Source organism: Coturnix japonica, chromosome 9 (assembly GCF_001577835.2).
Source record: "Coturnix japonica isolate 7356 chromosome 9, Coturnix japonica 2.1, whole genome shotgun sequence".
Classification (NCBI taxonomy): domain Eukaryota; kingdom Metazoa; phylum Chordata; class Aves; order Galliformes; family Phasianidae; genus Coturnix; species Coturnix japonica.
Window position 1 is genome coordinate 3,679,118 of NC_029524.1, and position 23,328 is coordinate 3,702,445.

Here is a 23,328-nt window from a genome sequence, read left to right on the forward strand (position 1 = left end):
GGTAGAAAGGGCTTTGGGGTCAACCTTCTGCTTCCTCCGTTGTTGTCTGACTGTGTCACAGAAGCAGCAGGATTAGGAATGGATTTGCATTATAGGGATCGGCTGAGAGCTCCAGCTTCTGCTTAATGAAACTCAACTCACTTATTCACACACCTCTTATTGGGTGACAGAGCTGGAGCGGGACCAAGAATGAGCAGAGCTGGATGGTCTTCACGATCCCTTCCAACCAAAGCCACTCTATGATTCTATGACCCAATCCTCATGGACTTTGAAGGCTGTTGGGTCAGGCCCTGCAGGAATCCCATTTCCAACATAAGGTGGGGTAGACCCAAAGGCTGGGACCAGACCTTCTCAGGCTTCAGAATGCTGCAAGAGTGAACAGGTGAAACCCTGGAGTCACTGAGCAGCAAAAGAAACATTAAGCAGTGGGGGCTGGGAGGTGAGAGAAGGGGTTCTCTAGAGCTTGTGGTGCAGGAGATGTTCGGGGGGGGTTGGGTACGGATTTAGCTTGAGAAGAACACAGTCATTTAGGATATGAAATGGGTGAGTTTTGGCTTTTTGCTGTACCAGGGCTGGTAGCAGCAGTGCCCTCACAGTGCTGTCCTGCTGGGGGGCCGGAGGCCGGCTCTGTAATGGATCCTCACCAGGTGGTTACCATTTAGAGGCTTTGATCTCCTGCTGCTTGATTTTCTTCCAACCCCTCGATTGAATTTCTCTCATGTAACCGAGCTCCACTGATATATTCTGGCCATATATAATGGATGGAGGTTGAGTGAGGAAACAAAAACAGTGCTGAGTATCGGGAGCAGCCATGCGGGTCCTGCAGCCGGACCCCCTCCCTGCCACTGCCCCACAGGTGTGTGCAGTTGGGCACAGGGTGCCTGCACCCGCATCCAGCCCTGACCCGGCGCTGGATTGTGCATCACTTGAGCTGGAGGTTGGTGCAGTGGATGTGTCAGGACGGTGGGTGCCAGCTTCCATCCCTCTCCATCACACCGTCCTGAAACCCAGCGAGGCTCTGCCAGCACCGCTGTATCGGCCACATCTTTGGCTCCTGCAAGGCGGCCGCTGAGCTGGTGGCTGATGCTGGCCAGCACATTTGCTTCACTAATGAGGCTCCTTCTTTTCAAGGGCTTTGAGATAACAACCCGTGGTGTGAGCAGCAGCACTGGGATCCAGTTGCTTGTTTTTTGCCCAGGACGGGCTGTGGGCAGCACAGCGCTCCCGGCTCCATGTTCATGGGGGGCTGCCGTGCCCCCTGTGCCCCCTGGCTCCGTGCAGGTGAGAAGCACTGTGCTCTGCTGGAGGAACACCCTGGGATGAGCCTGCACTGCTGAGCCCCATCTGCTGCAGCCCTGTGAGCACTGACTGTGGCAGCGAGCCCTGAGGTGAGTGAGCACTGGGAGAAGGGATGGGAAAAGGAAAGGCTGGTGGATAGGGGGAGGGCACAGCCTCATGTGTGGCTATGGATAGGGGGGTCCCTGGCATTGCAGGTGTCCCCCAGGATGTCCACCCATGCAGACCCTCTGTGCCCTGGGGCAGCTGCTGTCCCTGCAGTTCAGCCTGAGGCAGGCATGGGAACGCTGCTGCTGGCTCCTGCCCAAGCGGGTCAGGAAAGAGCCTGCAGTGGGGCCACTGCTGGGCAGGTGGGAAGGTGGCCAGGAAAGGTCTCGCCTAGTCCCCTGTGCCTCAGCCGTGTGCAGGGTCAGGCTGGGTTGCAAAGCCTGGATATGCAGAAATGCAGGGCTGCTGGTGGGGGGGTCTGTGCTGCTCTGCAAACAGCAGTGCCGTGCACCATCACAGCTCCCCCAGGCCCAGCTCCCCTTCTCTGTGTTCCCCAGGGCAGCTAGTGAAGGTGTCCGCTGTGCCCAGGAGCAGAGCACGCAGCCAGGACCATGCTGCAGCGTGGGCTGCGGGAGCTGCAGGTCCTCCCTGCAGGCGGATAGACACCAGCACTGCGGGACTGTGTCAGCAGATGTGCTTGCAGCTTCTCCTGGTTCTCCTCACCTAGCTGTGAGTGCTTTGCCTGGGATAACTGTCTGAACACTGTGAACAGAACCTCTGCTGGTTCTGCTGTCCCACCCAGCAGAGCATGGATGCAGACTCCTCTCCCCTCCTGACGTGTCCCCATTCCCCTCTCCCTGTAGGGACCCAGAGCCGAGGCCGATGCATCCCAGTGAGCCACCACTGCCCGAGCTGAAGCTCCGCAGACCCGTGCAGCGGGGCAGGATCCCAGCACCCTTCATGGACCCGGTATGTCACCGCACCGCTCCGCCATCCCGCGCTCGTGCCCCTGCCCTCCCCCTTTGCTCCAGGCAGGCCCGTGGGAACCGTGCTGCTGCACAGGGCATGGCGGCAGAGCCGGCAGCACCATGGCAAGACCCCCACGGTACCACTGCGGTGGACCCTCTGGATGTGGATGCCTTGGTGCCCACGCACGACGAGCGGGGCCGCGCCATCCCTGAGTGGAAGCGGCAGGTGATGGTGCGGCGACTGTGGGCACGGCTGGCAGATGAAGTGCCGGCGTGTGATCAGGTAGGGTCAAGGCTGCGGGTGGGACACAACTGGGTCCCTCGTGTCGCTGCATCCTGATGGCCTCCTGCCGCAGGAGCCGGGCACGTGGCGCTTCTCGCCGTCCCACGAGGCCGTGCTGGGCCCATTTGGTGAGCTGCTGACCGAGGCGGACCTGCAGCAGCTGGAGTGGGCGGTGGAGAGCCTGCGGCTGCGGCGGCGAGGAGAGGCCTACCAGGGCGAGCTGCAGCGCCTGGCGCAAGAGCTGCGCACACTGCTGCCCTCCCCGCTGCTCAGCATCACTGTGCACAGCCCTCCTCCAGCCCCAGGGCAGCCCTTGCCGCTCTGGTGTGGCCGCCTGGCTGGCGTGGTGGGCAGCCTGGAAGCGCTGTTGGCCAATGCAGAGGGGGCTCGCAGCAGCCCTATGCCCGCCCCACCTCCCGCACCACTCCCTGCAGCCCCACGGACGCCATCGGGCAGCGTGGCACAGCGGGAGATCCGGCAGTGCGGGGTGAGTGTGAGCAGCCTGCGCGGGGCCTTCGAGCGCCATGGCGGCGGGGAGAGCGAGCCCGCTAAGGTGGTGGAGGCCGCCAGCGACTCGGGGATCAGCTGTGAGGAAGCGCTGTCAGAGGGCAGCGGCTCCCCAGTGCCGGAGTCGGCCGGGCTGCGCAAGGAGCGCATCGTGCTGCTCTTCCTCAGCCATTGGAAGCGCTCAGCTGGAGGCCTCAACTCTTGGGCTGCAGCCTGCCGGGCGCTGCAGGCCCGCAGGGAGAGAGCGGGTGCTCCAGGCGAGGAGCAGGAGGGCAGGAGGGGCCGCCTGTCACGGCAGTGCAGCGCCATCCAGCAGCTCCTGGGCAGCTGGAGGGACGTGGCCGCCTGCCCCCCGCCACCGCTGCCCCCCACTGCGGGCAGCCCACATGCCCCACTATCCCCGGAGCAGTTTGTGCGGCGGGCGGACGGGACACCGGCCGACTACGACAGCCTGACGCTGGAGCTCTTCATGCTGGGCTATTTCCGCATCCTGGAGCGGGAGCTGCCCCCCGAGGAGCGCCGCGGCCGCCACCTGCTCTGCTTCGAGGTGTTCGACCACCTGGGCCGCTTCGGCTGGGACACCGCTCGCGCCTTCCATCGTGCCGTCACCGATGAGATCGCGGCCGGCCGGCGGGGCTGGGGGGATGGATTCGAGGACATCAAGGAGCGCTTCTTCGGCACCGCCAAGGGCTCGGCATGGAGGGCAGGGGGCACGGGGGGCAGCCCCCCACACAGCCCAACCCGCCACGGCCGCAACAGCAGCCAGGAGGAGATCTGCAGGTGCATCGACCGCAGCTTCGCCTTCTGGAAGGAGAAGGAGGCTGAGATGTTCAGCTTCGAGGAGTGATGCCGCATGACACCCACGGACGCCCTCAGTGCTTCTCAAAGGGCCTCAATAAAAGCCTTTTGGTTTTGTCTCAGAAAAACCCCTGAGATGTTTAGGGGTGATGGGGAATGCTTTGCTGAGTGCCCTGGCGCCGTGAAGGCCTGGCTGCTCCATGCCGGCTGTGCTGTGTCTGCTGCCACCCGCTGTGCTCCACATCGGGACTGAGATATGAGCCTATATTTAACAGCTGGCCCCAGACAGGGGAATGGGACACAGCAGTGTGATTGAACAGCCCGGGGGTCTGTCCCCTCCTGGGCACACACAGCAGCACGTTGCTCCTGGTACCCCAGGAGGTGATTTTCCCCTCTGCACCCTTGGGTGCCCTGGGGTGGCAGCAGGCAGCTCTGCCCCAGCGGTGCCTTTAAGAGCACTGTCCCCGCCCCGGCTAAAAATATCCCCCTGGCTCAGCCCCCACCACCACCACCCCGCGTGTCCCTCCTGTGCCCCCACCACTGCCCTCCCTGCTGCATGGGACACGGCGAGCTCTGAGCGGGGCACAGCCCAGGTAGGAGCGGGGCAGGCATGGGGCCCAGCAGGGCTGGGGGCTGAGCACTGCATGTGGGGTGGGGTGGGAGGATGAGTCTGACCCTTCCCCGTGAACACCCACACATCCACACCCCACGCACAGGATGCTCAGAGCTGTGCCAAGGGGGGGGGTCATCTCCATGTGTATTGCCTTGGTGTGTCAGGGCAAATGGTCATAGCTTTGGGGGCTGAATGTGATCCCAGTCCTAAAACCACCCTCCTGGATCACTGCAAACTCCCCCCCAGAAATACATGGCAGCTCAGGGTGGGGAAGGCGCAGCCGCCGGGCTGTGAGGGCAGGGGGGCAGCAGGGCTCCTGAAATCCCTTCCCCAGCCCCAGCTGGTGCCGTACATCACACAGCGATGCGAGGAAGGGCCCATTACCACCTCCCCGCAGGGACAGCCTCGCAACGCTCAGCCCGGGCTCCTTCCTGCTGCGGGGACCCACGGCCACCCCAGCCAGCAAAGCCGGCACCATGGTGCGCAATGTGGATGACTTTGACTTCTGCCTGCCGTCGCACGCGCAGGGCGTGCTGGAGGGGCTGCAGCGGCTGCGTGCCCACCCCAAGCTGTCGGATGTGACGCTGCTGGCAGGTGGCCGGGAGTTCCCGTGCCACCGCGGGGTGCTGGCGCTCTGCAGCCACTACTTCCACGCCATGTTCTCCGGGGACTTCGCCGAGAGCATCGCCGCACGCGTGGAGCTGAAGGAGGTGGACCCCGCAGCGCTGGAGATGCTGCTGGACTTTGCCTACACGGGGAAGGTGACCGTCAACCAGAGCAACGTGGAGGGGCTGATGCGCACCTCCAGCCAGCTGCACTTCCCCACCATCCAGCAGGTGTGCAGCCGCTACCTGCGGCAGCAGATGGACGCCACCAACTGCCTGGGGATCTGCGAGTTTGGCGAGAGCCACGGCTGCCCCGAGGTGTCCTCCAAGGCCTGGTCCTTCTTGCAGGAGAACTTTGAGGCTGTTTCTCAGCAGGAGGAGTTCCTCCAGCTCTCCAAGGAGAGGTTGGCCGTCTACCTCTCCAACGAGCAGCTGCAGGTGCAGGAGGAGCAAAGCGTGGCCGAAGCCGTGCTGCGCTGGGTGCGCTACGACCCAGGGCAGAGGGCCCAGTTCCTGCCTGAGCTGCTGGAGCTGGCCCGCCTGGTCTCGCTGCCTGACCACTACCTGCAGAATCTGCTCGCCACCGAACCCCTTGTCCGTGATTCAGCTGCCAGCCAGGCCCTGGTGGCCCGTTCCCGTGCTGCGCTTGGTGCCACCGGCACCGTCCCCGCTCCACCAAAGGCAGCTCCACCACAGAAACTGGAGGAGGTGCTGGTGGTGGTGGGCGGCCGCGTGCTGGAGGAGAGCGAGGATGAGGAGGGGGGGCTGGAAACTCCGGCTGCCCCCAGGAACTTCGCCTTCTACAACCCCAAAACACGTAAGTGCCCATCATCATCATCCCCCGGCTCCTCCCCCATGGGATGGGATGGAGAAAAGCAGCTCTCAAACCATGCGGCACCACAGGGACATGGGCTGAAGGAAGAATGAATCAGGGCTGGTGGAAAGGTGCCACCCTGAGCTGCCGTACCCACCCCTGACAGTACAGATGGGGTGTCTCCAGCCCACACACAGGGTGACAGCGTGGCTCTGTTGCCTTGCAGGGCGGTGGATGGCTCTGCCTGACTTTCCTGACTACAACAAGTGGGGCTTCTCTCTGGTGGCGCTGAACAATGACGTCTATGTCACGGGTAGGTGCTGGGCTGGGGGTCGCCCCAGGGACAGGGGACCCCTGTCTGAGCAGAAGCTGAGCTCAGGGCCTGGCCTGTTCCTGTAGGTGGTTCCCGGGGGTCCCGGAATGACACGTGGTCAACAACGCAGGCCTGGCGCTTCTGCCCCAAGGACGGTGTCTGGACAGCCATTGCCTCCATGCTGCGAGCGCGGACCAACCACACCAGCGCTGTGCTCAACGGAGAGATCTACGTCCTCGGGGGTAAGGTGGCACTGGGGGACAGGCGGGTGTTGTGGCACAGCACAGAGGGCTGCAGCGTGTGCCACTGCCCTGTAGGGACAACAGTGGAAGTGGTGGAGGTGGAGCGCTACGACCCCTACAACCAGAGCTGGGCAGCCATCAGCCCGGCCCTTAAATATGTCAGCAACTTCGCTGCCGCTGGCTGCCTGGGCAAGCTGTACCTGGTGGGCTCCTGCGCCGTCAAATACAACGCGCTCACCCTGCAGTGCTACAACCCTGTGCGAGGTGAGCGCCCATCAAACCCCCGGGGCAGCCCCAGTGGTGCTCTGCAGCAAACCCCTGGGCTGTAGCGCTGCCTTGGTTGCAGTGTGGGTGCCAATCTACCTCCTTTCCACCTCCCCTGAATACCTGGGGCCCTGCCTGCCCACTGACAGCTGCCCCTTGCAGATGCATGGAGCGTGATCACGTCCCCATTCATCCCCAAGTACCTGTCAGCCCCACGCTGTGCCACGCTGCACGGCCTCATCTACCTCATCGGGGACAACACCAAGAAGGTCCATGTCTACGACCCAGAGGCCAACATCTGGCAGAAGGTATTGGCATGCTCCAGGAGCACAGCATCCACACAGAGTTACAGCTTTAAGCAGAGAACACCCTCGCTTTCCCCAGTGCCACCAGCATGAAACCCCCCTGCACAGTCCCCCAAACGCTCCATCCCCACAGTGCACTGCATGAGCCCAAAGCATGGATGCTGCTAAAGCTGTGCTGGGCAGTGGGACCCCAACACTTGCCCTTCTCCTGGTGCAGGTGCAGCTCCTGCACACGCTGCATGAGAACGGCGGGATGGTGCCGCTGGGAGATCGGCTCTTCGTCACCGGTGGCCACTGGAAGGGCATGGACGGGGATTACCGGGTGGAGATGGAGGTGTATGACTGCGCCAAGGACCGCTGGGTGCGGGAGGGCTCGCTGCCCTGCCTCTGGCTCTTCCACAGCTCCTCCTCCATCTTCATGGACACCTCCAAGTGGACTGAGGCTTTCCCAGGGGACCAGGAGTGGTAGCAGAGCTGACAGCAGTGACCCAGGTACCAGCACTCAGCCCCAGCCAGGCAGGGAGCTGCTTGTGTTCCCTCTCTCACCTCACATCCCTGACCCTACCACAGGCACCAACATCTCAGTCTTTTTTTTTTTTTTTTTTAAAATTAAAACAAAGAAAACCAAACCAGAATGCCTTCCTCACCCTCAGAAAACTCAAAGCTTTTGGGGTATTTCAAACCTGCTTCCTTTCCCACCAGCCTTCTTTCCCCATGGCTTTGGGATCTAGAGGGCCAGGGAAAGCAGGGCAAACCTCCCCAGTGCTGAAGCTGCTCAGTGTCAGCTTCCCCTTGCACAGCAACACAGAGTGCACGTGACCAAGCACCCAAGGGACATGGTCCCATAATGGCAACCCAACCTGGCACTTTGTCAGCCCTTTTCCAGCTCTGATGCCAACAGCCCCAGGTTGGGCTGAGCATGAAGCCATACCTCCTCAGAGGCCAATGCAGCCTCCAGCACTCTGCTCTTGGGATGCTGGTATTGTTCAATCAAGTTGTTCTATAGTGCTGTTATGTTTGACCCATTAAAAGTGCACAACAAGGAGCTCTGTGGCCCGCCTGTGTGTCCAGATAGGGGAATCCCTGTGTCAATCAGGGCCGCCTACAGGGCTGGTGAGGCACACTGTGCATGGGAGCAGGACCCCTGCTGCCCTCCCAGGGCCACTTGGAGCACTTCATGCTCCAGAACCAAACAATTTCCTTCCCATCAGCAGCAGGTGGCAAACAGAGCCCAGCCAAGGCCCTGGTGCTCAGAGCTCCCCCTAAGTGTCACACAGAGCTCGAGGAAACAAACAGCAAAGCTGCAGCATTTGAACAGGTGGCAGTATGTGCACAAAGATGCCTGCTCTCACCAGCAACTCTACCAAATGGATTTATTTGGTTTGTCAGGACATTCAAAGGGGGTGAGGGTGAACAGGACACAAAACTCCCCCACAAGCTGATCCACTGTAGTAACTGCTTAGAAAACACTGCTAGCCAAGTGAACTAAAACTATTAGAAAAAAACCTTTATTTACACTGAGAAGCATGCAGCAGGGCCCTCCCCCCACCGCGCACGCACCCACACCAACTTGTCCCATCTTGACATCAGATGGGGGCCTCGCTGCTGCTCCTCATCTCTCAGTGCTCTATCCGGACCACCATGACCGTCACGTTGTCCGCCGACCCTCGCTGCACTGCCTTGTTGGCCAGTCTGTTACAGGCAGCTTCATATCTAGCATCTGCTTCCTGCTTCCCTTCTCTTTTCTGGATGTTCTTATCCTATTGGGATAAGGGAAAGACAACACTGATCCCCCCAGTAAAGCACAGCAGTGCAGGCACATGGTTATTTCTGAGCACAGGGAAGCAAAATAAATAAGGACGAGCATCAATAGAGAGCAGCCCCTGGCAGAAGTACATTTCTGCACCACCTGCTCATTGTTCAGCTAATTAGCCTGGAGGGAACAAGTCACATATGATTTCACAGCTCCTGTTCTGAAAAATGAATGCATGAGTAGCCCAGCCTCCTCCTCACCTCCAAGCAGGACACAATGAAGTTCACAGCTTCTTCTGGCGTAAAGACTTTAAAGAGGCCGTCACACGCTATCAGGATGAACCTGGAAGTCAGACAGGTTACGAGGATGAAGCTTTGACTCCCCAGCTAAAGCCACGTCCCTCTGCACTTCTCTTTTCTTGTAATGAGTATCCATGCCTCAATGCAAAGGCACAGTGCACAAAAGCTCATCTCAAAGCCCCTCAGAGGCACCAGGAGGCCTCTCACCACCAGCCACTCAGGGAGCTGAGGCAGTTCAGACTGCAAGCTGAGAGTCAGATGAGCCATGTCAGACCTATCTGGACATCCTAGGAGGCTGACACGCACTATTAAGCAAGGCCACATACTATGCTACTATGCCCCTACGCCTTGCTGGGAAGCTGCACTGTTTCTCTAATAACAGCTCCCAGATCCTTTCATTCACATGTTTTCCCTGCTAAGTAGCCAAGTGCAAGGAAACAGAGCAACACAGCTTAATACCTTAAGTGCAGTCCTTTACAATGCTGTGCTCCTGGTGTAAACACAAGGGATGCAAAACCCCATGGGAGGAGCTATCTATCTCTCAGCTCCCAGTGGGGAGAAGGAAACAGCTTGCTGTGCACTCCCTGTCCTGCACAGGGGTTTGCACTAACCAGGAGCCCCAGACAGTCACCAAACAGAAAACAACATCCCCTCTGCCACAGCAATGCACATCTTGGAAGGCAGTTTCAGACTCTGATGTTCAGAATATCCCTTAAAATATTTTAGCAGGTCGCTTGCTATGGAATTCTAATCCCACCGGAAGCAGGAGCACGGTGGCTGACCCACCCACTTGCCTCTGAGAGCACTCAGGGCTGTATTGAACTGAGTGTAATTTATCATCATCAATCACTTGCAGGAAAATTATCTCAAATCTTCAAAAATCAGAGCTGAATGCAATGGTGTATTTGGGCACCACAGCTTCTAGGAACATCGCTTGGGCAGCACAGGGATCCAAGGATTCACGCCTTAACCACCTGCTTGAAGACAGGTGCACAAGCTTAGAGCACAAAGGCCTGTGTGTTATCAACCACTGTGAGGCTGGTTTCTCCAACAGGAGCCTTCAGTGTGTTGGCAGAGTGAGACAGCAGCATTGCCCCACTGTACTGGTAAGGAACAGGAGCAGAGGGACATCAGCAGCAAAAGCATCCTTTAACTCTGGATGATTAGCCTCAAGTACCTTAGCTCTGGAAGCAGCTTGCGTTGCTGCTGAGCAGAGCCAGGACACAGCAGCCTCCTCGTGAGCAGGCACGATTTACCTGTCATTGTGTGTGAGCTGGCAGCGTTTGATATCTGGCACAGAGATTACACCACAGCGCTTGTACTGGCCGTCCCCAATGGAGCGGGAAACCTCCAGCACTCCCAGCACTCTTCCATCCCTGCACGAGGAGAAAAAAATGCTGAGTCTCCTCTACATACACACATCTTGCTCTTCTACACCAGCCACTGAGCTGCCTCACACAAAACCAAACCCACTTCCCCAGCAAGCTCAAATCTTTTGCCTTTCAGGCCTCTACCCTATTCTGTGTGTTTCCCAGTCTTTCACACAAACAAATAGAGAGGGGAAGGAAGAAATGAAGTCAGGAGAATTCAAGGTTGTTTGTTTTCTCTCTCCCTGCTCTAACTCTGCAGTTCTACAGCTGAAGTTTAAGCATGTCTGTGCTGATGTTATGCCATCAGGTTTTCAGTTAGGGACAAGTTCCTACCTTTGCAGCACAACACTGTCACCATTTTAAGTCCAAGGGAACCAGCACCCACCAGCCAACTCAGGCCAAAGACTCCTCAGATAACTGAGGAATCACTCATAGGCAGTGAAATTACCTCTAGGCTCTCACTAGCAGGCATGCTAAACTCCAGAAACTCTACATCCAGAGTTGAGCCAGCATTTTGGTTTGCTCACTCACCACCTTCAGGCACTTACCTGACATTTCCCCCCGCTTTCTGTATCCTCATACGTTCCTCATACTGGGTGGGGTTGTGCTCCTTGCTCAGGCTTAAGGCCGCGTGCTTCTGGCTCTCTTCATTGTAACGACACAGAATCGCCTGTGCTGACAAAAGACCCTTGTGAGTAAATACCAAAACCTTGGCAAGAACTTCCTGAGAGAGCTATAAAGCTTGCGCTTGAGGCTTCCTACATACACAAAAGAAAAGCCAACTTAAATGTTAAAAGGTAACTGTGATCTCTGCAACAGAGTACAAAAGGATTGCAGTATTTCCCCGCAGCACTTGCCTGCAAATAATACAGGCAACAGAACTCACCCTGCAGAGCTAGCAAGCTTGCAGAGGAGTCGAGACACCAACAGTGGGCATCTCTATTCTGCTTACCCGGCTGTCTCCGAGGTTGGCGATGTAGAGAGTATTGTCTACAGCCAGGACACACGTGGCTGTGGAGCCATCCTTCCACGCAGGCTTTCTGAGGAAACAACAGTGAGGTTACCAAAAAGGAAAGCTGTTGAGAAGTTGCTGACTGAGTGCTCCTGGGGACTGGAGGAAGTGTCATACAGTGACATTCAGCAGCCAGCAAGCCCTCAGTAAGTCACACCTGCAGGCAGCCAAGTTGAAACAAAAAACAAAAGGGCTGCAACTGAGTTACAATCCTTTTGCCTTCCCTTCCTTTTCTCACCATATTCTTCCTGCCCACTTCAGTCCTCACCTTCACCTCAGCAGTAACTCCAATTGCTTGGTCACACCCCTGATAGTTCACTTGCTGTAGTTAAGCTCGTATCCCTGGAGCTCCAGGTAAGCTGAGAAGTGTTTATTAGATGAAATGGCTATGTTTTGGCTCCTTTCTTTGCCATTAGCAGGTATTTTAGCCCAAAGGGTCCTGGCAGGCTGCTTGCTGCAGGGTAAGACTAGAACATGCTGTGACTGAGCTCAAGCAGGAAGGCACAGCCTGGCACACAGCTGTACTTGGTGTTTCACCAAGACACGACTCAAGGCTTCCTCACAGGAAGCATTAACACTTACTGACTGGATGCCTGCTTTAAAAACTCTTCATCTGTATGTTTGAAGGTGTCCAAAAGGCATCTCTTCACGGTTTTCTCCACACTGACCACCTCACCTGCCAGACAGGGAAAAGAGCAACTGACCTCCTGCTAAAATACATCCAACCCATCCCTCCCATCACGCAGAATGGATGGCAGCACATCGGGTAGCACACACAGCAGCTGAAACACATCCCAAACCCGTGCTACCAAAGTCAGCCTGATAAAATGTATGTAGAACTTACGATAAATCCCCCCCCCCCTCCTCTAGAGAGGTTATTTTTACTCTTCCTTTTCTCACAAAGCAGCACTGCCAAGCCTGGCAATAGAACATCCCAGGCTCGGTTAGTGGTTCAATACTGGCTGCTTGCACTTTCATTCCAAAAAAGGCTTCCAATTCTTTTCCCCAGGAGACGGAGTGGTCTCTGTGCACACAAGCCCATTTGGAATAAGGAACGGAAACTGCAGAACTACACAGCAGCAAATCCATTCCCTTAAGCAGCAGCCACAACTTCACAGTATAAAAGGTGACCACTGTCCTACAGCCCTCCCTCCACCCTCTCACCTTTTGGAAATTTCTTGATCAGGTTGAGGTGCAGGTTCTGTGCTGCAAACTTTGAGGCTCGGACTCCCCCGTGGCCATCAAAAACAGCGAAGTATGAGACACGTGTGCTAGGAGGGAACAAGAAAGGCTGTCAGCCAGAGGACGGGACTGAATACATTTGTTCCTGCCCCACCTCAGCCAGCATAAGAAATGCTGCACTCTCAGGCACAAGCGGAGGTAACAAGATGCAAAGCTCATGCAGTAAAGGATTTTCATGGTTTACACGCATAAGCACTGAATACTTCCTTGTAACTGCCTTCTCTGCAGAAGATCAGAAGTATAATATAGTTTATAGACCACAGCTGGGCCTAAAAGCAGCTAAACGCTTCACCCAGCAGGTGCTGCAGCAGTCTGAGCAATCCTACAGCTCCTTGCATGGCCTAAGTTTGCTGCAACTGCACTACAGACAGGAAGCTTGGATCCTTCATCAAACAAAGCTCTCAGGACGAGTTCAGAAGCTAAACACAGCATCAAAACAACACTTGAGAGCACTCTTTTAAACATGAATATATACATGCATGCACATTTATACTTTACTTCCCAAGATAAATAAGCTTTTCAGGTGAGAGAGTTCTAACATTTGCTCTCTCTTCAGGCACTCTCTGTTGCCACAGATTAAGGATTTCTTTCACACTCTGTAATAACCCCCAAGGTGAGGACTAATTGCTTGCAGTTAAAATCAGCATCTTGAAACATCCATGCTTCAATGAGGGTATCAGAAACTCAATAACAAGAGTTATTAGGCCTCACAGTCCATGTGAAGTCAGTGACTAAATTCACTGAGTACCACTGGAAGGTATTTATATATAACCTAATCCTGTGACACGCTCAGGAACAGGGCTAACGATTAACTCCAGATTTCCTAATAACAAGCCCAAAAGACACATCATGAAGCAGCCTGCAAGCAGGAGCAGCAGCTGCTTAAAGCAAAAACCATCACACACAACACAGGCTTCGCCGAGGCAAACTGGAGCTCCTTCACCTCCACACCTGGCTGCCATCCACAGTTTTATCCCCCAGCTTTGGAGGTCAGGGGTCACTTACACTTGGGAGGGCAGAGGCTGGCACTCCTCAGTGATATCATTTAAGATGACATGTGCATCCTGCATGTCTTCTCTTTCACCTTTCCTCTCTGCCACGTAGCCCTTCAGTCCAAGGATGCCCACTGACCCTAAAGGAGACAAACAGACACACGCCAATCAAACTCCCTCATTGTCTCAGCTCACACTGATGGTCACTTTCCAGCTTTCACAAAAGCACAGCAAAGCGTGGCCCTTGCTTTTCAGCAGCCCATCTGGCACCTTCTGCTGAGCACGGTGTATTTTGTGACACGAGGTCTGCAGCTACAAAAGCAGCCTGCACTGTTTGTGGGGACAGCTGTACACAAGCAGCACTGCTGGGCATTACAGAGGGCTCTTATGAAATGGGGGGGGAAGAATGAATGGCACAGCTGAAACAGAAGATTAAAGAAAGCTTAGCCTTAAAGAATGGGTGAGAGCAGGAAACCAAAGTCTGCTGTTTCCAGAATATGTAATTTCCTTTTCACTGAATACATCTGGTTTCCCAAAGCTGAACATAACACATGGGAACTTGCACTGAAGTCAAATGTATTATATGTCAATACAAATAACCCTCTCTCCCTGGCTTTCTCAGCAGCCACTCAAGAGAGATTTGTGGATCTGGCAAAAGAAACTGGTGCAGGTCAAGCCTTCCAGAGGCTTCACACCCAGTTCCCCTGCTGGCAGCACAAGCCCTTACTCTGCAGATGCCAAGGCACTCACACTGCCCAGCTCCTGCCACTTCAGCAGGCTGGTAAGGAGGCCCATGTGAGGGAGGCAGAACGCCAGAGAGTTTGAGGGGCTCCTTCCATTGCAGCCTGCTCCCCACGAGAAGTTGCAAATGCCAGCAGAGTGAAGAACCAAGGCTCAGCTTGAGTCTGGACCTCCTCAGCAAAACATCAGAAGTACAAATTGAGTACATTTGTTTTCAAACTGTCTGAAAACCTTTACAAACTTTCTTTTCCACAAGTTCTTCCCTGCCATTCTTCTCTTCCTCCTCCAAGGACTTCCTTTTCTCTCCTTTTGCATCGCCCCCCGCTGACACCTGCTCAGGAGCACTGGAGGCTGAAAGAGAATAAAAGCAGGCAGCTGAGGACTCCCATCTTGGTTTTATTTGTAGGACTTCAGCAGTAAGACCTATTGCACTGCAGCACTCTCAGTAGCACAGACTCACGTGCTCACACAGCATGAAGTGACAGCAGCCCACACCACTATCCAGCCCAGCACACACAGATGTGGTCACCTTGAATCACATGGCCCTCCCTCAGCCACAGTACAGCCATATACAGCTAGAGGGCACCTGACTCTTTCCAGGCCACAAACCATTTCCTAGCTCCTGGTCTTTATTGCAGTCATGTGTTCAGACAGTTAACATTCCAGATCGGAGCCTTGCTTGGCTTTAATTAATATTTGTGTCTGTGGAGTTGTGGCCACAACAACACAAGGAAGCACACATCATTACTTTGAAGGTGCACAGTGTATTCAGAACACAGGGCACAAGTTAGAAGAAGAAGAAGAAAGAACTATCAATTAAATCTGTGGCATCAGAACCTTTTCCTGTTCCCATGTGATACAGTTTCCCCCCCCCCAGCAGTTAGCAACCACCCGGCTGCACACAGAATCACAGAATTATTAAGGTTGGAAAAGACCTAGAAGATCATCTAGTCCAACCATTATCAATACTTCATCAATACTTCAATACTACACAGAGCCCTGCTGCCAGCAGGTTGGTTATGAAGAGGCTGGGCAGGTCAGGCCAGCAGAGCCAACACAGCCGCTCACCTGCATCACTGCTGCTGGCTGGAGGGAGGTCATCGAAGAGGAACGAGCTTCCTTTACCTGGAGCATAATAGAAAGGCAAGAAGGCACAAATAGAAAGGCACAAAGCTTCGCACACCCAGCATAGCGTGCACCGACTACACAAGGGCGGCTGAGCAGAGGCTGCCCTACCTGTGCCAGCGCTGCCGGCAGCCGGGAGGTCATCGAACAGCCGCAGCTGCCGCTGGGCCTCGTTCCCTGCAACACAGCGGCAGCGGCTCGTACAACGGACAGGCCCGGTACAACGGACAGGCCCGGCCCTCTCAGCCCCGCACTGAGCGCCCTCCAGGCCGCACCGCCGTTAATCCCCGCCGTCCGCCCCCGGCCCGTTGCGGCCCTGCCCCCCGCCGTTAATCCCCCTTGTCCCCCTCCTTGTCCCCCCCTCACCCCGCTCGGATCCGCCGGGCTCGGGCAGGTCCCCGAACAGATCCATCCATCCACCACCCGGCCCAACGCCGCGCCCCGCCCCTGCCAATCAACCCCGAGGGGCGGGACATTGCGGCACGACAACCAATAGGAACCTGTGGAAAGGCCGGAAGCCGGCGCGGCGACGGAGGAAGTGCTGCGAAGATGATCAACACGCCGCCGAGGGGCGGTGACGTAGAGGAGTGTTGACCAATCGCTAAGCGGAACGGCGCTGCCAATCAACGCCGCTCTGCCAATGGGGCGGCAGGGCGCCAGCCGCGTGCCCGGCTATCGGGGGGGGGTGGATGAGGAAGCGCCCCCTCGTGGCGGAGGGAGGGATGGCAGCGCCCCGCCGCCCCCACGTGCCCGGTGCCCTCGACGCCCATTGAATCACGGCTCGAGGCGCTGCGTCAATGCCACATTTATTTCAGAACCGAACAAGCCTGGCGCGCGGGCAGGAGGCCGGGGCCCAAAGCTCCAACACGGGGAGGGGGGGCACAGGAGTGGGAGTGGGGATGGCTGCGGTCCCACATGGGGCCGAGAGGACGCGGGGCTGAAACGGGCCTCAAAGGGCATCAAAGGGCTCCAGCCCGGCCCGCAGTGTGCGCTGCAGGTTGGCTGGCCTCAGGCACAGTGCGGAGCCGGGCACACAACCCCTATGGCCGCCAGAGAAGTGTCTGGTTGCTGGCAGACACCGGGCCCGGCCCTGTCGAAGGGCTCCACCAGGAGCTGCCTTCACCCCGAGGAGCCTCTCGCCCCCAGGCAGGAGTTGGGCCAAACTGGGATCCTACCCACGGGGAAAGCAGCTGAACGGGGAGCGATGCCCGGCCACCCCTGTGTCCCTGTGGGGTTCCAAAGGAGCAAACAGCATGGAGGGACGGCCCCTGCCCAGCACCGCACCGACACACACAGGGGATGAGCGGTGGTGGGGCCGAGGTGTGGCCGTGCTGTGCAAATTAAGGTTGGCTGTGAATGCGTGACAGTGAAGCGAGGCCCAGCAGGGCCCGGGGATGTGCGGGGGAAGGCGCCCGCCTTCCTGCCCGGAGCTGCATGGGCCACCATAGGGAAGCCCTGAAGTGAAGCACCCGCACTGGGCAAAACGACCAACAAACAGATGAGAGGAGGGACGTGAGTGAGCGAGTGGGTGAGGGATTCGCTGGGGAGGAGGAGGCCGTGGGGAGCCCCGCCAGCACGGCTGTGCTGCAGCCATAGACTGACTCATCTATGGAGGTGAGGGGAGGAAGGTGGGATTGCACTTCTGGAACAGGGGGAGTGGGGTACAAAAACATCAGCTGTGAAAGTAAGAAGCCCCGGCCTCTCTGCTCCCCACCATCCTCACCACAATGCTGGTCTCTGCACTGCCCAAACACCTGCCTCAGCCCTGTTCTTCCTGCAGGAGGGGACAGCAGAGCTTTTGGGGGCTAGGGCGGTGAGGAGCTGTGGGGCTGGGATGGCTGCTCCAAATCCCAGCCATTGTCAGCCAGCTTTGGGAACAGCCTGCCCAGCCTCCATGCTCCCCCCCCCCATGGCAAAGCCAACCTCAGCTGTTTGGTAGGAGGCCCCGGGGGCAGCATGGGGACAGCCAACGTGGGCTGCATTTCAGGCAGCGGACACAAAAAGGAGCCCAAATGCACTTGCACTCAGTGAGGCTCAACCATCCCACGGGGCTCAGGCAGCTGGCTCATCCATGTGCATGTGGGTGCCCTGGCCACCCAAAACAGCTTGTGTCCCCCATCAGAGGTAGATGGGGCAGGGAGGAATTGCCTCGCTTGGGAAGACGTGGTGCCTCGTCTGGTCACCGCTTCTGGGAAAAGTAGTTTAAGCGCTGGGGGGCAAAGCAGAAGGTTGAGGGAAGGATGGGGAGAGAGGGTGAGCGCACCGCAGGAGCCGTGTTTGGTCCCTTCTCCCAGCAGGGTGTCTCTGGGAGAGGGGCTGCGGTGGCCTTGGCACCAGCCCGCTGCCAAGCCTCTCCCCGGCTCAGGGGAGGCATTGTTCGGGGGCCAGGACCCAGTGTATGGGTTTTTGTGATGTAGATAGAAATAAATACTTTATAAATATAATCTTAAACTACTGACACCTGATTTTGCCCTGCCATCTTTTGTAGAAACAATAAATTAGGAGATCCCCGTACCTAAACTACCACTTTCCCTTCACGTGGAAGCAATTCCTCCTGATTTCTCATCTCTGAGCTTTACAACACCGCTACCTCTGTAGATCAAAGACCAGCTTTTAACCGGATCTACCCTCCTTGCTCCCTCCTCTCCGAAAGGAACCTTTCTGGAGCGTTACAGGTTGTGTGACATGAAGGCCACCCCTGGGGGGGACGGGCAGAAGATCACATGCACACGAGAAATCCTGCCCAGGTGGGACCGGGCGTTTGCAGCTACGAACAGAAATGAGTTTCCCCCGTGAAGGTGTAGATCGAGACGGATCCTTCCATGGAGCAGGCAGCTGGGGCAGCAGATGGTGTGAGAGATCGGATGTTAACATGGGGACTCTTGAGACAGAATCTGCTATCTTGATCCTGTTGGCAGACGGATGAGGTGGAGGGTGGTTTTCAGGTTAGATTCTCATCTGGGCTGTTCTCCTTCTGGACAGCTTGGATCTGAATTGGAAACCAAGAGACAAAAGAAGTCAGAGATGAGGAAAGGGAGATCTGTGGTATCTTGGGTGCAGGCTGGTTCTTGAGTCCAGCTGGAGCCAGAGGGCCATGGGGTTAACAGTGCTCCTTAGCCAGGGCTCACAAATCTCTGTGCATTGGTTCCTATTCCCCTTCTGCAATTCGAGAGGATCTCAAGAACTTCTCGAGTTGTTTTCAAGAAGAGCAAAAGTTCAGTGTGCTGCACATGGGTGCTGCTTTGAGCTCGGTCCCTGCACCAGCCACAACCTGGCCTTTGGTTAAGTGGGGAGGAGTAACTCCTTACAGCTATAAAGTGGCAGAGCTGAAATCATAATGAACACAACCCAAACTCTGTCAGCTCAGAGCCTTTTCCATCCCAGCCTGGCTCAGCAGGCATTCCCCATGTCTGGCCAGGAAGGACAGCAGCTTGCAGCCCAGGGATAACACTCAGCCACTGGTGACCTCCCCACCCCTTCCTACTGCCCATCCACCAAAGCACACCCCTTCTGTCACCCACTACGTACCTTATGGACCCAGCCAGGAGGGGGTTGAAGGCATAGAGCCAGTCGTGCATGTCCTTGTCACTGCTTGCCTGCAGCAGGATGCCCCGGTGCTCCGTGCACACCGCAAACGTGTTGGGGGTCTGCTAGGGGAGAGCTTGGGGTCAGCACCTTGCCCCAGGGTGTTGAGGCTCCCCATGTGAGGCTGGCACCCACCTTCAGCATGGCCTGCTGGTCCTCACTGTACTCCACTTGGGCCTTGGAGAGGTTGAGTATGGCCCTCTCCACTGAGTCCTTGTCTGAGTTGTAGATGTAGACGTACGGGCGCCTGACCACCACAAAACGCTTCACCCACCCATTGGTGTGGGGCTCCAGGAAGTGCAGGTAGCCCTTTTTGGAGACGATGGGGCTGCAGAGAGACAGAGAGGGTTGGATCGGGTTGGGACATGGGCTGCAAGGAGATGGCTGCAGTAGAGCACTGTCACCTTTCTCCCCCAAGCCACTGGTTGCCCCCTCTGTCCCTTTAGGGGTCCCCTCCTGGCCTCCCCAGTGGCTCCTACCTGACTCGGATCTCCTGAATGTCAGGCACCAGCTGCCGCTGAGGCTCCTTCTCATCCTCAGGCCGGCGGGCTGGGGACTTCTTCTGCTCTCCTTCCACCACAGGCTCCAGGTCAGGACTCTCCACCCTGGAGGAGACCTGTGGGGTTCTGAGGGGAGGAAAAAGGACGGTGTTGGAGGAGGATGAAGAGCACCCATCAGGTGGGACCATGCCTGAGAAGTACTGCCATTCTGCTTGGTGAACACTTGGGACTCAACCCGACATCCCGGCCACCTTCATACCTGACTTCCATGGTGTTGTAGCGTCCTTCCACCAGCGACGGGCAGGTTGAGGAGGGGGTGAGGGTGGTGACCCCAAGAGCTGACATGGAGGGGTCTCTCATCAGGGTCACAGACATTTCAGACAGCTGTGGAGGAGCGGAGGTGTGGACTGGAGTCTCTGCCCGAAGCCGGGCACAGCTCTGGCCGGGGCAGGGAGAGGAACGTGCATATGGGTGCTCTGGGAGCAGCCAGGCGAGCAGAGGGTGGCAGCAGGGCCACCCGCAGACCCACCCCTGCCCTGCAAGTCCCAGTCCCCACGCGTCCCTCCCAACCCTCACCAGCCCTGCAGACCCCAAGTTTCCATCACCATCCCAGTACCTTGCTCTCACTGGCGCTGATGCAGACATGGCTGTGGCTGTACTCGCGGTTGAAGGTGTGTGTGAGCAGGCGCAGGCACTGTGGGCAGATGAGTATGATGGTGTAAGAGGCTTCTTCTTCCACCCCACCACCTTCCCCACTGTGTCGCTACCACCATGCCCTCCCCCCTGGGAAGCCCTTCTGGCTCCAGGATGGTACCTTCACAGCCAGCTCCTTCTGCCTCTCACTGGGTGTTTCAGGAGGAGAGGTCCGTCCTTCTGGGGCCCCATCAGCCGAGAGTGGGGAGGAGACACAGGAGGTGCTTCGGGACTCGGAATCCTCGCTGGAGCACGGGGACAGGGTCTCCAGGCCCAGCCGCTGGGTTGTCTCCAGCTTCTCACGCAGCAGAAGGTAGTGCCTGGTTTTCTCCACCTGGATGAGGGCAGCCCTGCTCAGCTCCAGGTTTCCCCCTGCCCAGCTTGGAGGCATCTTCTGGGGGATGCACTTCCCACACCGCATTAACCCGGCTGCTTATTAGCTTTGAGTCTGCAGGCACCTGGCTAGCATCGGTGCAGCAGGAACAGAGCCCCATGACACAAAGCCAGGAGGGCTGGGAATCCCACTGTTGCAAGGTGTGCCATTTCAACCCCAAGAAACTCTTCCCAGCCCAACAGCTTACTTCTTGCAGGAGGCTGAGTTTCTCCAGTTCCCACTGATGCTCCAAAATGAGGCTGTCTCCTCGGGGCCTCCAGCCTGCCAGGTTCTCTTCTCCCCGCACATAGGCTACGGAGGTGTCCAGCACACGCCGGCGTCGCCTCTGCATGCCTTTGGGGGCAAACACATGGCTCAGGGGACAGACACATGGCTCAAAGGATGGGCACATGGCTCAAAGGATGGGCACATGGCTCAAAGGATGGGCGCATGGCTCAGGAACTCATAGAATCACTCACACCACAGGGCACCCACCTGGACTGCCGGCATCTGCCACGCGGCACAGGCTCAGCTCGTAGACGCCCGTCACACGGTTGCTGTAAGCAAAGGGAGACGTCACCTGATTCTGTCCCATACTCTGAGGTTCCCCCTACACTCCAGGGCAGCACTGGGTGCTGGAAGCATTGCTTCTCCCCTCTCCTCCCTCCCAAAAGCAGGAGGATGTTGGTACCTCTCTGAAGCCCGCAGGCTGCCGCTGCCGAAGAGGTTGCGGATGGAGCGTGAGGCGGGGAGCTTGGCATCTCGGGAATAGAAAACCATGCAGAAATCTTTGGTGATGACGGCGGGCTGGGTGCAGTTCTCCATCTGCAGCAGGGTGGGGAGAGAGGAGAGCTGAGGGGCTGTGTCAGTGGGGTGCATGGGTTATACAGGCAGCACCCCTGTGCCCTGCAGACCACAGCAGGCAGGAAGGGCTGGAGGAGCCCTTGTCTTTTCCCATTAACTCCACTGGGAAAGCCACCATGGTGAGGGAACACCTATTTGTGTTATAATAGCACAAGATGGTCCTTGCCTCGATGTAGGCGGAGAGGGTGATGTAGATTTTCTCCCGGTATGGGGTGACACGATTGAGCAGCAGTGAGTTGTGCATGGAGCTGTCCCACGCTGCCTCAAACTGGTAGAAAGTCCTGCCAAGACAGAGCAGAGACAGTGAAACAATCCCCCTGAAATCCCAGGCAGACAGCAAGGAGACACCTCCTTCCCTCCCTCCCTCTGCAGCGCTGCAGCAGGCCTGCAGGGATACATGGGCATGCATGGGACATCTGGGGGCAGCCACTCCGGGGGATGCAGGCTCAAGGCAAAGCCGAGGCGGAATGGGTGCAGCGGGAGGGAGACGGGTGCCCTTGAAGTGTGCACAGGGGTTTGGGAGCAAGGGGCTCAGCTGAGTGCAAGGCAAGGCAGGGAATGCGGGACAAAAGGACAGAGGAGGGAGCATGTCCCCAGAGCACGAGGTGAGCTACCTCCAGCACACCCAGGCCAGCACCCTGCCACCCATCACACCCTGGGAGCAGCTGTCACCATACAGGTGACGACAGCCAGAGTAGGTAGGAGAGAGGATGCTCAGCACAGAGGGACAGCCCCTATCAGCGAAGTCCCCAGCAGGATATAGGGGCCAGGATTTGGAGCCCATGGGACTGTCCCCCCTGTTCCTTGGCCACTGCCCTGTCCCTGCCCGCTGCCTCATTCTGTGCTTTCCATCTCCGCACTGTGCAGTGGGGAGTCCAAGCAGGAGCTGGGGGGTGAGCACCAGTGGGACCCCATAAAGGACAGTGCAGAGCAGAGCATTGGTTGCACTCTGGGGTCTGGACAGTACAGTAAGGGGAAGGGGGAAGCAGAAGGCAGCTCTGGGTCAAGAGCATGGGGAACCCCAGCATTACCTCCCCACGGCCAGGGCACCCACATTCACAATGCACCCAGGGCCACCCTGACCCCTCTGTGAGCACCCCCAGGCAGCCACCGCTTGGCCACAGCCATGTGCAGGCAGCCAGAACTGAGCCGCATCAGGGCAGGGAGCAGGGCAGCCCTCCCAGCATGGGGGGCTTTGGCTGCACCCATGGGTGCACAGCCATCACCCCTGCCCGGGGCACCACGATGGAGAGCAGCAAGTCACACTCTCAGAGGTGTTGCCTATGTGAAAACCACGTGAGACAGTCAAAGCGATGGATCGCTTTTCAGACAGAGCACTTGAGAAGAGAGAGCTCCCAAGGGAGGATATAAGAGAAGAGGAGAGTAAGGGAGAGGGGAAAGAAGAGCAAAAAGTGAAGGAACGAGGCAAAGGAGAAAGAGAGAGAAGCGGGAGGGACCATTCCGAGCATGTGCACGCAAAATACCTAGTGTCATTTCCGAATGAAATGCTATAAGTGGAAGGCAACCCAGGACAAACACACACACGTACACACACAGAAAAACAAAACGTCAGAAAGCATCATCTGGAAGGAGCCATCGTGTGCCCTGCGGCAACCGCTGCCCAGGACGGGGCCAGCCAGGTGCCAGGAGGAGCAGGGTGGCACGACGGTCTGCTCTGGGGCTGCTCCGGAGACTGATGGGAGCACAACAACCATCAGAGCCCATCTCAGCACCCGCACTGCAGATGGAGCTGTGCCCATAGGGAATTCCCCACCAGGCGTGG

General features: G+C 57.3%; 4 protein-coding genes across 30 annotated transcripts in view; 2 read left to right on the plus strand and 2 right to left on the minus strand.

Annotated features, from left to right (window-relative positions):
- Positions 1-1,761: 1,761 nt before the first annotated feature.
- Positions 1,762-4,158, plus strand: ESPNL (espin like). The gene is made up of 3 exons (XM_032446599.1): positions 1,762-2,013; positions 2,148-2,546; positions 2,599-4,158. Exons 2-3 carry the CDS (start codon positions 2,167-2,169, stop codon positions 3,887-3,889), a joined length of 1,671 nt encoding a protein of 556 aa, XP_032302490.1. The 5' UTR covers positions 1,762-2,013; positions 2,148-2,166; the 3' UTR covers positions 3,890-4,158.
- Positions 4,159-4,364: 206 nt separating this feature from the next.
- KLHL30 (kelch like family member 30) lies at positions 4,365-8,041 on the plus strand. Of its 2 annotated transcripts, XM_015870961.1 has the most exons (8): positions 4,365-4,433; positions 4,851-5,214; positions 5,290-5,875; positions 6,099-6,185; positions 6,272-6,427; positions 6,503-6,691; positions 6,854-6,999; positions 7,214-8,041. In XM_015870961.1, exons 2-8 carry the CDS (start codon positions 4,930-4,932, stop codon positions 7,463-7,465), a joined length of 1,701 nt encoding a protein of 566 aa, XP_015726447.1. In that variant the 5' UTR covers positions 4,365-4,433; positions 4,851-4,929; the 3' UTR covers positions 7,466-8,041. The 2 variants fall into 2 exon arrangements, with proteins under 2 accessions (XP_015726447.1, XP_015726446.1); XM_015870960.1 differs by having other exon boundaries at positions 4,851-5,875.
- Positions 8,042-8,477: 436 nt separating this feature from the next.
- Positions 8,478-16,015, minus strand: ILKAP (ILK associated serine/threonine phosphatase). Of its 4 annotated transcripts, XM_015871282.1 has the most exons (12): positions 15,897-16,015; positions 15,642-15,707; positions 15,474-15,530; positions 14,637-14,756; positions 13,678-13,804; positions 12,595-12,701; positions 12,013-12,106; positions 11,371-11,458; positions 10,967-11,088; positions 10,305-10,424; positions 9,010-9,091; positions 8,478-8,756 (listed from the first exon to the last, which is right to left on the minus strand). In XM_015871282.1, the coding sequence occupies exons 1-12, from the start codon at positions 15,940-15,942 to the stop codon at positions 8,616-8,618; spliced, it is 1,170 nt and encodes a 389-aa protein (XP_015726768.1). In that variant the 5' UTR covers positions 15,943-16,015; the 3' UTR covers positions 8,478-8,615. The 4 variants fall into 4 exon arrangements, with proteins under 4 accessions (XP_015726768.1, XP_015726769.1, XP_015726771.1 ...); XM_015871283.2 differs by lacking the exon at positions 15,642-15,707 and having other exon boundaries at positions 15,897-15,993; XM_015871285.1 differs by lacking the exons at positions 14,637-14,756; positions 15,474-15,530.
- Positions 16,016-16,319: 304 nt separating this feature from the next.
- Positions 16,320-23,328, minus strand: part of KIF1A (kinesin family member 1A) — a 31,763-nt gene continuing 24,754 nt past the window's right edge. For 9 of the 23 annotated variants that reach the window (XM_032446530.1, XM_032446529.1, XM_032446532.1 and 6 more), the window contains 12 exons: positions 23,030-23,053; positions 21,712-21,826; positions 21,373-21,506; positions 21,177-21,238; positions 20,890-21,035; positions 20,430-20,642; positions 20,232-20,309; positions 19,875-20,053; positions 19,595-19,741; positions 19,251-19,443; positions 19,059-19,180; positions 16,320-18,519 (listed from right to left, as the gene is read on the minus strand). In XM_032446530.1, the coding sequence (XP_032302421.1) occupies positions 18,477-18,519; positions 19,059-19,180; positions 19,251-19,443; positions 19,595-19,741; positions 19,875-20,053; positions 20,232-20,309; positions 20,430-20,642; positions 20,890-21,035; positions 21,177-21,238; positions 21,373-21,506; positions 21,712-21,826; positions 23,030-23,053 (1,456 nt within the window). In that variant the 3' untranslated portion in view covers positions 16,320-18,476. The remainder of the gene's footprint in view (positions 18,520-19,058; positions 19,181-19,250; positions 19,444-19,594; positions 19,742-19,874; positions 20,054-20,231; positions 20,310-20,429; positions 20,643-20,889; positions 21,036-21,176; positions 21,239-21,372; positions 21,507-21,711; positions 21,827-23,029; positions 23,054-23,328) is intronic. The other 14 variants (XM_015871278.2, XM_032446539.1, XM_015871272.2 and 11 more) reach the window with 6 other exon arrangements.